The sequence below is a fragment of the Aquila chrysaetos genome, chromosome 4 (assembly GCF_900496995.4).
Source record: "Aquila chrysaetos chrysaetos chromosome 4, bAquChr1.4, whole genome shotgun sequence".
Classification (NCBI taxonomy): Eukaryota; Metazoa; Chordata; class Aves; order Accipitriformes; family Accipitridae; genus Aquila; species Aquila chrysaetos.
The window spans coordinates 54992917-55009031 of NC_044007.1; the positions used below are offsets into that span (position 1 = coordinate 54992917).

The 16115-nt window shown below is 36.9% G+C and overlaps 1 protein-coding gene across 4 annotated transcripts in view; it reads right to left on the minus strand.

Annotated features, from left to right (window-relative positions):
• Window positions 1-16115, minus strand: part of AKAIN1 (A-kinase anchor inhibitor 1) — a 22213-nt gene continuing 6098 nt past the window's right edge. For 3 of the 4 annotated variants that reach the window (XM_030011239.2, XM_030011242.2, XM_030011241.2), the window contains one exon: window positions 1-2929. In XM_030011239.2, the coding sequence (XP_029867099.1) occupies window positions 2739-2929 (191 nt within the window). In that variant the 3' untranslated portion in view covers window positions 1-2738. Of the gene's footprint in view, window positions 2930-8443; window positions 13119-16115 lie in introns of those variants that run through there. The other variant, XM_030011240.2, reaches the window with a different exon arrangement.

Here is a 16115-nt window from a genome sequence, read left to right on the forward strand (position 1 = left end):
TTAAGAGTTTCTTTAAGAGTTTTTTTTATTTGTAACCAGACCTGCATCACACCTGTAATAATTTCTACAGTCCGTATTTTCTCCAGAAAATATAATCTGTCAGTGAAGATACCAAAAATACCTGCTTTCACCATGTAGTAAGCATATAACAAGCCAAGGGTAAAGTTTTCTTTTGTGCAGTTCTCTCACATGCGGTACAGATCTCAACTACACATCCTGGATGCAGGTGGTGTGCAGAACACCCTTTGTCAATAGGAGATACTAAATGCATGCCTTAATTTAAGCATATATACTATAGATAGGAGATGCATTATTTGCCTCTCAGGGAAAACTACACTATTTAAGCTACAGTATCTGTTCTTCCTCAATAGGAGACCATAGAAAACTTCCTCAAGGCTCTGTTAGGCTTCCTACCATTTTTATCTTTCCAAGATACTAGACTTCTGACAGCACTGAAAATGATGGGCATGATTTAATGGTTGAGTAATAGTGTGTCTAAAAGGGCTAGGACAGTAAAGGGATATTGTAGAAGAGCATAGTGGGAGGAGGAGTGGAATAGGCTCATATGAAGCAGTGGCAAAAACCTGGATTCACTGGCTTTTGAAATTCCTCTTTTTCTAACATGATGACTTAAAAAAAAAATTGGACATGCAAACAAGCTTCCAAACTACATGAAGATTATTAAAATAATCACCATGAACATTAAAAAAAAAAGAGACATATTGCTAATTTCTGGGGGAAAAAAGCATTAAAAAAACTAGAATAATCCCAAAGAAATGGGGATTTTGCTCTTCTATAGCTCTCCTTCCTACAGCACTGTAGGTGAGTCCGTGGCAAACACCATTTTGCACCACAGAGTCTCTCCAACAGGCTTGCTCTCTTTCATCCACTAGACTTGCCTGACCACCAGCCTCAGAATTGAACCTTTACTCATGATCAGTTTTCTAAGGCTCTCAGAAAGCACAGTTACAAAGAGTGCTTAGAAAAGAACTACCTCCCAACCAAAGATCAACTGATGAAAAAGCTAATGGTAAAAAAATTACTATTATGACAAACACACACGTGCCTCAAAACCCAACTACTTCCACCTTTCAAAGTTTGCTTGGCTAGAAAAATTCACCCAGTGTCTATAGAAGTGAACTAACTGTATACTTGAAATCCAAGTCAATTTTCAATATTAGAGGATTTAGAACAACTTTAATCATGTCAAATTCCTCCTTGCATTTTTAAGTGAAAGAAGATTGAGCTAAATCATTATCTGGTATGAGTCAGTCCTGTTAAATTAAAAAAAAAATTGAACCAAGCAGATTTCAAAGGCTTAATATTACAGTACATGGCTATTCATGACTAAGCCTCTGGCCATGAGAAAGAATCCTGAAATTGTTTAACACAAGCAGTAGGACATGGTAAGTAATAGCCAATTACTTAAAATAAAGTCTCTTTAAGAATCATCTATCTGAGTAGAAAAGCAATGACAAAAGTTTGTCTCCTTCTTTGCAGATCCTGTGCATCTGCTTCTCTATATTTCTAGGTATATTACTACAAGATTTCAGTTGAAGCAGAGCTACAAGCCATTTCTAGAATTAAATATACTGTTATTCATTTCAGATGTATAATAGTGCAATCATCATTACAGTAAGGGAGCATAAAAGTGAAAGCTACATTTATTTAATTTGTATTTTCAGAAACATCATGGATTTTTTCAGCTTTATAGAGCAGTTAAAAGATAAGTTCTGTTAGTACCAGCTTAAAGCAGTGCTATTTGAGGTGAATCTATGTAACAATTGCAAATATCTAAAATCACTTCACACCCAGCAGGTGAGAAATATCTACGATGACAGAATTCAGACACAGTATATTTCCATCCTTCAGGATATTAATAAATTCAAAACCTTTTTCTAAAGCCACTCAAGTCTTCACTTTCTGTAAATCAAGGCCCAGCAAAGTTGCAAAACTGAAGGAAAAGCTGGCAAACTCTATATCAGCACATCAGTTTCTCTTCTTTCAATATTAAGAAAATTAAGAAGAATAGTTGAGGCACAAGTGATTTTTATGCAGAAGTATAGAAGTATTTCAAATAAGTAGACTAAAACTTCAGTACTTCTTTTAACTTCTTTAAAAAAAGACATAGATCATAGGTCTATGATCAGAGTCATAGATCACAGTCACTGCAGTCTTACTGGATTGCTTTTTTTTTTTTTTCCAAGATGAAAAAAGAAATTGGTTCACAGAACTTACCAAATCCACTTTATACTGCCACTTCACATAGTCCATCTTTAATCAAAGCAAAGTACAAACACGTGCTTCAAGGCAGCCTGAAAGCATTCTGCTACACTCAACAGTAAACTATTTCTTCAGTGAAGACAGCTTCAGTGAACCCCGTAACTTAAGAGTCCATCCAGCTGAACTGACATAAACATTGCACGCAGAACTTACATGAAAGTGCACTGGCAGCAAGCTTTTGAGAATAAGTCCATACCATAAGAGCTTGTGCTTGAAACTACTTTTATAGCTATGGTTATTGTTTCTGTTAAGAGGCACTGCATAAATATGGAGTTAGTCATCTAATGCACTTAATATTTCTCAGCTGAGGACTATTGCAGCTTTACCCTATGTCTAGGTGTGATTATACTTTGGTTTGCTTTACAACAGTAACATTGCACTAGCAATACAGCTGATACTAAAGAGAAGGCTGAAAACACTGCAGACTGGAGGATTGAAAAAACAAATCCGCTCCTTTACTTCTTTTCATGCTTCTTAGTTAATTTTCCTCTTTCTAGTTGGAGGCTTGTACTGCTGTTTGTTCGTTTCTCCTTTTGCTGGCTCTCCTGCGAAACTTGCTGCACTGCTCGGAGGATAGCAGTCTGCACAATCTGCTTGCTGGCATTCTGCAGCTTAACTTCATCTTGCTCTGTCCCCGGCTTCTCACCTGCCAGAACCAAAGGACAAAGAAAGGGAACTAAGCATTTGTGGCTATTCTGTGAACACCTGAAGGATAGAAAAAAAGGAGGAAAAAAACCCCCGACAGAGTGCTTGGGAACAGCTTATTGCATAAGAAACCTGCTAATACAGAAGATGATGAAGTAGGGTGGAAAGCGCCTCTGTGTGCTCAGTGCTACAGGACTGAATGAAGGGGGAGACTTTGAGTCATACAGCTCAGTTACCCACCTCCCAGCTCTGGGGACAGCTGCGGCTTCACAGCTGAAACAAGCACAGCTGCATTTTGCAGCAAGACAGGCAAGGACTGTTTTCCATCCAGTTGTGAATTGCATCCTTTTTGACTCGAGCTGCGCTTCTGGATGGGGAACTGGACTTCATTTTGCAAGCCTGACATGTTCTCCCTCACCACCATACAGAGAAAAAACTGTTTCATTAACATTTCTATTTACTTTTACTTCAGATCAAAAACCCTCATCCATCAAATTCCAATTTGACTTCAAGGTACAAAATTTTGTTAAATGTCAGTTTATTAATCCTTAGCTACATTTGCAAAAATATTTGCAAAAGCATTACAAAATGCTAAGCTTGCTATAGGTAAAATAGAAAAAAAAACTTGAACCCCAACATTGTCTATAGCAACCTGACAAATATGTATTTCTTATGTCACACTTCCTTGTTTTGCCAAAATGCTAAAATCTGGAGAAGAACAAAGTAATGTAGTGTGAATACTGACATTTGGTAATGAAGAATAGTTTAAGAGGTTTCTCTTTGGAAGTAACTCCTAACACAAATGACAATTTGGCAGGACTATAAAGAATGCTGTGTAATGTTCAAAGTTGATCTTGATATAAAAAAATAATAATTCTGAATTAAGGTGATGTAAGTGATATATTGGCATTTAGGAAAATGTAGTCTTGGTTGCTAATTGAAATGCTTAGGCTAAGGGCTTATTTACATCACTAGATTTGATTTGAAAGATTTTTAAGATACTCATAGTTCTTTCTCAATTGGCTGCTGTGCTCAGGTATTTCATTAAACAGGACTTATATTTTGCTGTCTGTTTTAAAGCAGAATTTAAGAATTATGTCCTGAGAGAAATAAAACAGAGTGAATTAAAGGTCAGCTGCTTTTATAGACATCCACATGTAGAATTGTGGGAAATTCCCAAAGAAATTGGAATTTAATTTAAATTCTTAAAATTTCTTTAAGAATTTTTTGCAAGGAAATTTAAGATAGAGACAAAAAGTAGAATCACTTGTTTACCTTAAGGAAGACACTACTAAGACCTGATACACTTGAGGGAAGGGACAAGGTCCTGCACCTGGGTTAAAGCAATCCCCAGTATCAATGCAGACTGGGTGGTGAATGTATTGACAGCAGCTTTGTGAAGAAGGACTTGGGGATACTGGTAGATGAAAAATTGGGTATGAGCTGGCAGTGCGCGCTTGCAGCCCAGAAAACCAACAGTATCCTGGGCTGCATCAAAACAAGTGTGACCAGCAGGTCGAGGGAGGTGATTCTCCCCTCTACTCTGCTCTGGTGAGACCCCACCTGGAGTGCTGCCGCCAGCTCTGGGGTCCTCAGCACAGGGAAGACATGGGCCTCTTGGAGCGGGTCCAGAGGAGGGCCACAAAAATGATCAGAGGGATGGAACACCTCTCCTGTGAGGACAGGCTGAGAGAGCTGGGGTTGTTCAGCCCGGAGAAGAGAAGGCTCCGGGGAGACCTTACTGCAGCCTGTCAATATATAAAAGGGGCTTATAAAAAAGATGGAGAGAGACTTTTTACCAGGGCCTGTAGCAACAGGACAAGGCGCAACAGTTTTAAACTGAAAGAAGGTACATTTAGATTGGACATAAGGAAGAAATTTTTTTACGATGAGGGTGGTGAGACACTGGAGCAGGTTGCCCAGAGAAGTGGATGCCCCATCATTGGAAGTGTTCAGGGTCAGGCTGGATGGGGTTTTGAGCAACCTGGTCTAGTGAAAGATGTCCCTGCTCATGGCAGGAGGGTTGGACTAGATGATCTTTAAAGGTCCCTTCCGACTCAAACCATTCTGTGGTTCTGTGATTCCATGATCTGTGAGCCCAAAACAACCAACAGCAAAATGATCAAAGCTTACTCTATGAGAAAGAAATAATTCATTATTTCCCATGTTTATTTTAAAGGACTTCAGAAAACATACTTACTTCTATCATGTTCATATTATACATGTTCTGGCTAAAAGTAAAATAATAAATGTGGTTTAATTCTACTGAAATTGAATAATTTTTTAAAAAAACCTGCGACTGTACTGAGATGACAAAGTTTGTCTACAATGAAGAGGTTAAAACCATGAAAACATAGAAAACACGTTTTAAGCTGGAAAAGCTGACTGAATGGAATCACTTGAATTCTTGGCACAGTCAGCTTCCCTGATTCAGTTTGTTCTACACCTCAGCACTTGAAACAGTCGGGGGTTTTGATAAAATTCAATGTTAATTAACAGTAAAATACAGATATTTCTTTATTACTCAAATATGAACTCACTTTGTATTACACAATGAATTAGTCTTCTTGCTGGACTAAGAAAGATCAGCCAACTCAGCTAATATTCAGAAAATAATATATTAAAAAAAGCATGGATAAATATGAAATTGTAAATACAAATGAGTATGCTGGACTGGACTCTGCAGTTACATGAAATGTGAAAAATTTGCCAACCCCTATAGCCATAAAAACCCCCACAATTTATTGTTAAAACCATACTGACATTAAGCACATTGTTGTTGCAAATTACTCAGTTTTCTTTCCTTAGGAATGCTTTATTATTTATTTGGTTCTTGCCACTTAATCTACAAAATCTGAACTTTAAATATTTTTACATTGGGAATGTCATCCACAGTAACACCCAGCTGAAAGAAGGACAGTTTTCCAGTGAATTTCCACCCGAGCTTTTCAGTTGTTTATCATGGAGCAAAGCCTGCCTGAAAGCACCACTCAGATAAGTGAGACCTAGATTATGTCTGCCCAGCTCTAACTCATTAGGTGATTATTCTATTTGCTGGGAAAACAAACCAAGAACAGAGAACCCAAAACCTCTGAACTACTTCTGCCCTGCCTGATGGTTTAGGTATGCACAGAAAGGAAATAAGGCAGCTCAAACTCTTAACAATTTTACATCTGTGTAACACAGGGTGATAGTAACCCAGGTAACAGCAGCTAACTGGCTTTGGAAACAGACGGAGTCAAAGATGTTGGCCTGGGGTGATGTGACCAATGAGAACATTGGCAGCTTATGCTGACCATCTAAATTAGAAGCAAGAGTGAAAATAATAGCCCTTTTTGAGGGGGATATCTGACACTATGTAGAGGTCTGAGCCTGTGCTGGGACAGTTACACATAGTAGCTGGACTGCCAGCCAGGATCCAGACATGTTGAGCAGTCAGACGTGAGCGTCCAGCTCCCCTGGGTGTGTGGTGTCCATCACAGCTGCCCCATCTGGACATGATCCTGGGCAAATGGTTGTAGGTGACCCTGGCTGAGCAGGACTTGGACAAGATGACCTTCAGAGGTCCCTTCCAACCTCAAGCCTTCTGCCTTCTTGTGATTCTAGCTGGTGAGGCTGCCATAAAACCCAACTTTTCCACTTCCTGAAGGAGTAAACAGCAGTCTCTGGAAAAGTATCCCCACTACATCCTCTTCTTCCAATTATTCATTTCAAGGAAAGCAGTTAGTACAAAGCTGTTTTCTGAGAAGCTCATTTATTGATATGCTGGACCTAGTCTAAGCAAGAGAGAGATTGACTAAGGAAAGCAGAGATGACTCATGCAAGGATCCCAAAGGGGCTGAGCTGGAACATATCTATCAAACTGCTTCACCTTGCCGAAATACAGACTGCTGTGGATATAAACAAAGGCAGAAATTTGAGTGCCTATAGAATTAATCAGGCATTTTAAGAACTGCATCTTTTCAATTAGGTAAAACAGAGACATCGCTCCTGTTGTCTAAGTATTTGGTGTTTAGCTAATCAAAATAAGAGTTACTAGGGTGATAAGATAAAAATTAATTGTATCTATGATTTTTTTAAGATTTGAAGAATAACTAGTTTAATTAAAATTCCATGACAAAAGGTCACTTGAAGTAATTGCTGGGAAAAACTTGCAGGATAGCAGAAACAGCATTCTGCCTACTAGTTATCCTTGTCTAATGACTACTTTTTTCTCTTGATGTCAGAATATCTTTTCTGCTTATTCTCTCCTGCTCACCTGATTTATACAGGAACCCAGCACCCTAATTCTGTAAATAGAGAATTGAAAAATCGAGGTTAAGTGATGTTAAATCCAAGGCAGCAATTTTATCATTAAGACATAACAAATTCTCTTTAGCATCTTTTTAGTACCTTATCTTTCACTTGGTAAGTTTTATGCCAACTAACATAGCAGATGAAAAGTAATTTGCGAACTCCAGCCTGGTTCTGCAATGTAAAGTATACTTTGAGAGATTTAAAAAACTTCAAAATCTTGGACTGACTGCAGGAGTCAGTCACATATTCCACTTTGATCTAAAACTAGTGCCGTATATCAGTACCTCAAAATTCCTTTGGCTCGCTTGAAGATGTTCCTCATGAAGGAAAATAGGCTAGTGTTTTGGAAAAAGAATAAAAGCATTTGAAGTAGATTCCAAGTGTTCATTTCAATTACTAGAACTAATACTAGTTTAAGCCCAAGAACATCTTGTGTGGGAGACTTTACATTCTCTGTGATGTTTCCAGACTATGGAATATGCCTAGAAAAGTAAGTATACATGGAAAATGATAGCTACAGAGAAAGAGCATTTAGCACAGATTAAATCTTGAAGAACTTTGCTCTGGTTGCACATGGAGTTTTTCTCATTTACACACTTCACTTCCTTTCCAGCCTGCAATCAAAGTAGTCTCCTGCACTTTCTGTTCATATCCCCCATGCCTTTTCCCTTTCAGCTTGCTACAAGCTAAATTTAATATGCCTTATAAACACTTCTACTAACTAACACTCAACAACAGGTCATTTGTTTGAATCAGCAGGTAAATTCTCTACCGTATCTTTTCATAGGATTGTTGGGAATACTATCATGAAGCTAAAATACCACAGGCATGACCTTGCTCTTGCAAAGATGTATGTCCATCCCAGATCCACTAATGCTGGCAATGAACTGTGGGAGAAGGAGACACCTTTCAGTGGGTGCAGAATCAGTGATTTAGAAGGAAACAGAAGCAACATTTCTCACATGAAAAGAGAGCAGGGTCTAAATGGTGAATAAACTGTGGTAGGAAGGAACTTTGGGCTCTTGGAGAACATGGACTAGAAATAATTTATCCCATACTTTTTGAGAAGACATTAGTCATGCATGAGCATGCACGATCATGAACGTACATCCAACCTCAGGAAACTTCTACTGTCCCTCAGTTATCCCTTTTGCTTCATCACCTATATGAGGTTACTGCTTTTCCCAGGAGAAAAATAATGCCTTTAATTTTAATTCACCTTTCCTCAAAGCATGTGACATTTATGCAGCTCATCATGTCTTCCTGCAGGTTAGGTCTCATTCTGTCTTGAGGCACAATACAACCACTGCATTTGAAGAGAACAGCTTAGCTTATATGACAAGTTCCATGAATCCCAAGGGCCATGCATCAGAGGTCAAAAGTTTATGTTCTGCTTCACAGAAATAATAAATGAAGTTTAATTCCAGCAAATGAATACCACTAAAGTTGCTCTTCTGGAAAAAAAGAAGTTTTTGTTTGTGCAAACAGCTTTGAGCTTAACAATATCTAAAACTAACAACAAAAATCACATTCTTCTAAGCAAACTTCTGAGTAATTTGGAACTCACAATTACCCAAAATGTATTCCCCTGTTAGCTACAATTTTAATTTATGCAAAATTTCTGAAGCTGAAAGAGCCAAGAAGCAAATATTCTTTCTTCATTTTTACATAAGATTATGCAGGTATATCCTTTAACCAGAAAACTTACTATTTGTTTATCAACATATTGCTTTGGATTGCAATAGTTAACCATCGTACTATTTTCTGCACCACTGCAACATTAGAATTAATTTTTTTCCCTTATCAATAAGAATCCAATGAAAATACTGCTCTCTGGTAAATCTATTTCAACTCTATTGAAAATTACTACTGTAATTTTTATAATCCAACTGACAGTACTAATAAGATTTTTAAATCGAATGGAAGTATAAGTAAGCAAGACTGCAACAATAAGACTTCATCACAAGGTACAGTATGGATGCATGGGAGCTGTATTTATGGAAAAAAGTTGCAGGATATTATCTAAATTGTGTTTATAAACTGCAGACCTTTCAAAAAATTAAAGAACCTGGCAAGTTTGTAATGACATAACAATCATGTATATGTTGTAGTAATTAACAGTAACATTCTTTGCATCAATATTGATATTCTACTACAAGAAACAAAGTTCAGTTCTTTAACCTCCCATTGGCATTAGGCAGTGACATATCTCTCCATCTTGCCAGCCAAAGAATGGAAGTTGCAGGTGAGCCTCTTCTGGTGAATATTTTGTAACCTGTGAATTCAAATGGTTAAAAAATCTCCCTCTTTGATTTGCTTTATAGGTTGGTGCTACAATTTCAGCATTAGAAGCCTAATTTGAAGAAGAGATATAAAATATGAGGCTGCACAGCATCCATAATCAGGAAATGATGACAAGTCATGTTAATTACATCCAGAATGAATGAACACGGCAGTCAGCCAGGGCTGCAGGCTTTCCAACAAGTGCACAAATCCAACTTTATCCATGAGTGTCATTAAGCTATTTACAGGATTAGAGACCCGATTTGTCTTAATGTCAGTAATGATGCCAGTTCAGAGACCTCATGAAAAGGCCCTACGATGAAGGTGTAAATTTAATCTTAAAAAAATTAAATAAGAAATGTATTAGAGTTAATTCTGTCCAGTACTGTTTCTCATGCTCCAAAATGGAGCCTTGTGAAGTCCTCACTGATAGCTGTCAAGTATCAGAGGGCAATACTCAGTTACCCTGATTCCTTGAGGAAGAAGGGAGGACACTGAACATATCAGAAATGCTAAAAGTACTTTCATGTAGGATTGTTGTGTTTTTCCAATTCCCTAACCTGAGGTGTGCAGGGGATTTTAACACTCACTTTCACTAGAAAAGTCATGGCTCAGTTCAGGTATATTTTCTGCCCTAACCTCACTCCTTAACTCCTGCTGTGCAACCAAGCACGGAAGAGGAGTCCTGTATCAGGACTACTTTGCTCTTCAAAACAAGTTTTAAGAATGAAGCTGGAACAACCCTGCTCTGAAGACAAATCCAGGAGGAATGGAAGGGTGAAGGAAAAGAGCAGAAATGCAGATAAACTGCCTCAAAGGACATAGTAATATCACCACAGTAATACTTTATTGTATCTTTTTTATCCAGACATTAGCTATATCTGAACTGAGTTTTTGAAATTTTTTTTTCCACTGAGTTTTGCTCTTTCTTAAGACAAAAGAGTATCTGGAAGTCTTTGGTTTGTGTGCTATATAAAAGTTATCTTTTTGAAGACTTCAGTGAGTTATTTCATACTATTTGAAATATGCCAGCCAAAATGAAGCATCCAAACTTTTTTAGATTAAGAGGTTGTTGGGATCTACAGGTACATTATCTGTTCTTAAGCATTTTCTCATGTTTTAGTAAGATTTCTTGCCATACTTTAATAAGATTAACTAAAACCAGATTATACATTTCATTCTATATATTTTCTAGGTTTTTTCACATATAGCAATAAATTAATTCCTTAAGGACTATGTCTTTTCAGCTCTGAAGACTGGATGTAGTTTGAAGTAGTAGTCACTGAAAATTCTGCAACACCCAAACCTGTAAGTGTGATACTCAGATTTGGTCCCAGCAGGAAAATTTCTGGGTCTAATACTGTAAACTAACATTAATTTATGAGGGCTTTTAACTCCTAGGCTAGAATTCAGTGTATTAAAAATAAGATTCTTCCTGAAGAGCATCTGGGACCAGCTGCTCCAAAGTTAATGAACAATTTAAATTCTCTTCACCTGTACAATTTTGCTATTTCTTTTAGGGAACACACTTCAAATACTGAAATAAGAAATCTCTCTGCATCAAATGCTGTGCTTCTCCCATAGAGGGAGAGGTCCAATGGCACAGATACTGGTGACCCATATGTCATCTAATTCCCTCTGCCTTCTATTTTCTACTGTTTAGGTGCTCAGCGATTCCTAGTCAAAAAGAAAACATTAAGCACAGAAAGCTAAATATCATTTAGGCCTTCTGAATCTGTAGCAAAAAGGTCACTGGTGGACTTGCACAATCCCCACCGAAATACCTAGCTTTGCTAGGTGTTAGAATACTTTTGGTATCCACCACTGTATAGCATAAGTGAACGGAAAGTTTTCAATGGAGGCATATTCCACTACTAAAGGTTTATTTTGCTAGCTGTTGTGTTGATATTTCTGCAATGCTTTGTGGTTTTTGGTCTTGAAGAACTATGTACAAGTTAATTAAAATTTGCTATATCTGAACCTGATTTATTTTTTTTAAAGTGAAAAAAATAGGGAAGAGGTTATATAACCTGTCAAAAGCCAGCAAATCAGTGAAAATATTCTGCTACATTTTAGATGTGTTTCAATTTATATCAGATTATTCAGTCTCATTTCAGAAATTGTCTAGCCCTTCCTTATCTCTAAAAAAACCCACAAACGCAAACCAAACAACCCAACCTAAATTTGCATACACACAAAACAGCATAGAAGAACCTTCCTGCTTATTTTAGAATGTAAGCAGAGTTTGAAAGCTGTACATAAGGCTATTAGTAATTGAGGTTGAGATTTTATATATATATGTGTGTGTATGTATGTATATACACAAACTCACAAGAGAAAGAGAATCAGAGATTATATAAATTTAAAGTGCACCTTGTAAGAGTAAAAAACCAGGTTTTTTTCATAGCTGTAATCTTGATGGAATCCCTGTTTGCAACAGGATGCCATGACATGCTGTTTTCTCCTCTTGAAGCTAATTCTCTAACTTCCCAGAGAAATATTTTCTGCTCTAAGAAAACTTACTTCAAGACAAAACATAATGTCAATCTGCAAGTATTTAACAGAAGTATTAATGGATATACACCCCCTCCATATTGACAAATGGTGAGTGGATTCACTGATCAAAGAAAGAAAATACAGTGTCATTATATCAAATATGCATACTACAAAGTGAAGCAAATATAAGTAATTCACAGGAGATTATATTTGCCTTACCATTAGAGAAATATCTGAGTAGAATATGGCTTAATTTACTTCTTCAGGCAGAAAATTTCAGACTCTCTTGAAGAAGGAAAACAGCATCTTCTGATAACATGACTACAGGCATTTGCAGGGTCAGATGACAGCAGCACAGAGCTCACCTGCCTTGACTTCCGTGGCAAGGCATTCTGAAGGAACCTGAAGCATTTTATGGCTATTCAGGTCAGCTTTTCATTTCTGCTAACATCAGTAAAGATTCTGCCCCAATTGCAATCCTTAAAAAATAATAAATCTTGTTCTGTAGGAGCTTGCAAATTATTAGAGAAAGAACACGTTACAAATGGGTAACCAGTAAGCAGATAATTTCAGAAAGCCTATAAAGAAATTATTAATACATTACTTGCAAAGAATTTTTGCTTAACTTAGTATTTGTAAACTTAGTATGACAAATTGTGTCCTTAATAAAATCCTTAAGAGACAACATTGAAGGTATAGGAATAAATCTACCTATTCACTGTATTTTACAGTAAGTGCATTTAATTTCCATTATCATGATAAAGCTTGCAAGGTTGGAATCCTATTATTTATGTCTATAACAAGTACAACAGAGCAATTCATCTAGAAGAATAATGATTTGGAGGGACAAATTTTAGAGGTCAGTGTAACTCATTCCTTTTGTACATTCACTGTTTGACCTTCCTGCTCAATACATGGATCCCATACACAGTGCCAGTAAGGATGTTAATAATGACTACATGACTTATTACCACCATCCCCAATTATGAACAACTCCTTCAATATAGGCCACTACACAGCCACTGAGAAGACAGAATTCTTTTCACTGCTAACGTTATAATAATAAGGTTAATATATAATATAATAATAATACATAATATAATATAATAATATGATAACCTTATAATCCTAATAGGATTCAGCCCAGTGATATGCAAGTGAAAGGTGCCAGCCTTACTTAAGCCTTCAGTTCTGTTAATAATAATTTGAAAAAGTAAATTCTGTGCCAGTTTTTAACACTATGTTGAATCATACTTTAAAGAAATACTGCTCCTAGGACTGTTGACTACTTTTTAAGCTTATTCAGAAATGTGATGAGATGAGCATCTATGAACTAACTTTTTCCTTCACCTCACTAGTGAGATCTGCTAGTGGAATTTCACAGCAGGGGAAAGATCAATGTGTTATTGGGGAGAGGTCAGCACAAGAAATAATTTTTCCTCAGCAAAAAAAACCCAAGAAATTTCCTTGCCTCCAGGCAGCAAATACTTTGAGGTATTGTTGAGAGCTCTTAGCTGCAAGTACATTGTCAGATACTTTCAGGGGGCAACTGGCCTGCATATTCATACCAGCCGTCACAAATTCTGGACAAGAAAACCATTATATCAGACTGCATGAGGTCTGCAAAGTAGTCTTGCCTGTAGCCTCCAAATTATGTCCATAACATGGTCTTTTGTCAACATTAAGCTCATGAGAAAGAATCCTACATGTATATACTATTACAATACTACTATTATATTAGTGGGGGCGGGTGTTGGTAGTGCAGAACTTGGAGCATTAGCAGAATGTAGCACAGCAGTTAACAGGGACAAGGACTGTGCCCTGCCTTACTACAATTGTTCTCATGGGTGAAAGGCACTTCATAACTGAGAGTTTTGGAGTACCACACTCAGCACAAACACTGGAGATATCCCACAATAGATTATCTTCAGAAAAGTAAAGTTATTGGTAGTAATTTTTCCATTCATTAACAGGTGCCTCCATAGTGTCTTGGTCTGTGCATTACGGACAGGGTCCTCTACAGCACCTGTAACTGTATAATCGAAAAAAGAAAAAGGCTAACAAGAAATTTCATGTTTTCACATCCTGCAGCACAACAGGTTGTTGCTTTCCCAGCTTTTCCACTAGATGAGATCAAGACTATTCAGACAAGTAAGCACATCTGTTTCAGTGTGCAGCTGCTATGTCTTCAATTGCAGTTTAATGAGATTCCTAAAATGTTTGGTACAGGATGCGCTTCTGGTATTCAGTGTCATTATGCAAGTCTGCTATACTTCTAGCTTAAAAATTTTAAGAACAGCTGTACTGCTGAAAAGCTAGTTGAAAAGCTATTGCTATTGTAAGAAAAAGGTGCTGAGCAGTGAATATTCTGACTTCTCTAATGTATCTTTAAACATTTTTTTTTTTTTTACATACAAATATTGATACAAAAATGAGTTCTACCTCCTCCTCCTTCTTTTGGGATTGCAGGGTCACGAGTAAAGCCTGTGTGTTCCTAGTTATGGAGAAAATGTCAAGTAAGAAGGAATTCTTCAAATTACACTGAAAAACAACAAGATTCACCTGAAAGATGAAATCACACAAATCAAAGTAGATACAAGCTTAAAGGATGGAAGTGTTCAGACACTGAAACAAGCTGCCGATGTAGATGTTGCAATCTTTCTTGATGTATTCAGATCAAAACTGATTCCTTTCTAAAAGGTATTTAGTCAAAAATACAAATTCCTATTCAAGCAAACACAGCTCTGTACAGTACTGACTGGGTGAATCAATGATGGCCTGCAATGATGAGATTCTGTAATTTGGTAATTTTTACGGTCTTACGTTATAGAGTAAAATTCTCAAAATATACTAACGTAATCACTGAAATGATACTTTAGCGACAGTTGCTTAGAAAAACCATTAGGTAGCTCAGATATCCTTAACAGCTTTCTAACTTTATTTCCAAGCTAGTTTTAAAAATGCAGGCCATCTTTGTGCTATATCAGTACATACACATAAGGGCAAAAGTCTAAGACATGAGTGTTTGAGTGACTCACGTACAAAATAGCATCAGAAAAAAATCCTTGGAGCATGAAAACCACCTTTGTATCCTGCTTGTTGAGGCAAATCAGAAGTAAACAGTATTACTTTAAATTTTATTTTACCTTTCCACTTGAAAAAGTTTTAGGGCTGAAAATAAGCATGGAATATGCCCCAAGGTCATTTTTGGGAAAAGTAACTGAAAGCAATTTGCAAAGAAGTAGCACGATATTGATTAGCAACATTTTAAATTATTGTTAAATGTCACAGGTTCATTTAAAAACAAAAATAAGATTATTATTGACCAGATAGCTTGATATTGGAAGTAATCACTCCTTTGTGAACTAATGATGTGGTAACAGAAGACTGCATTCTATAGTTTTTGTTGATGCTTTAGAACAAATAAATGTTTTAATAACTCTTCATTACTTACCTTACAAGGACAGATATTTAATCTGTGGAATTATTTATAGTTATCAATCTTTTATAAGCTAATTTGGTAGTGGTATTTTTAAAATTCTGGAATGCACTATCTTCTGAAGTCTCCTAAGAAAATCTGCCAACTCAACAATGATGACTTCTCTTTGCTTTTTGACCTAATCCAAAACCTTGAAATTTCATGCTTCTTTACTGTAGTCCCATGCACATCTCCATCCTTACATGTGACAATCAGTAACACTTTTCTGTCTACTTCTCAGGCTGCCTAAAGCAGTTCAATTCAGGGTAAAGAAGCTAAACTTTGCAATGCGTACTTTGTCCGCATTTCCATTACATGGATCATCCCCTATCGTAAGGGTAGCACGCCATGTGGGAATCCTCCAGGTAAAATAAACTCCCAGACATCTCATAGAGTTTGCATGGCATTTCCTACACAACAACCTATCACCAGTCAACCAGCACAATAAAGTGCAATGAAGCCCCAGTCAGATTAAACCAAGTAAGGAATAATGTACTTTTCTCAGTTCCTTTTTCCAGAACAGACTCAGAGTTAATTAAAACTGGGTATGAAGAAAGATCACATATGAATAGTAGCTTTTTGCATACCTGTAAACAGCAACCTACTGCCTAGAATGAGCCAGAAAGTCCAATTT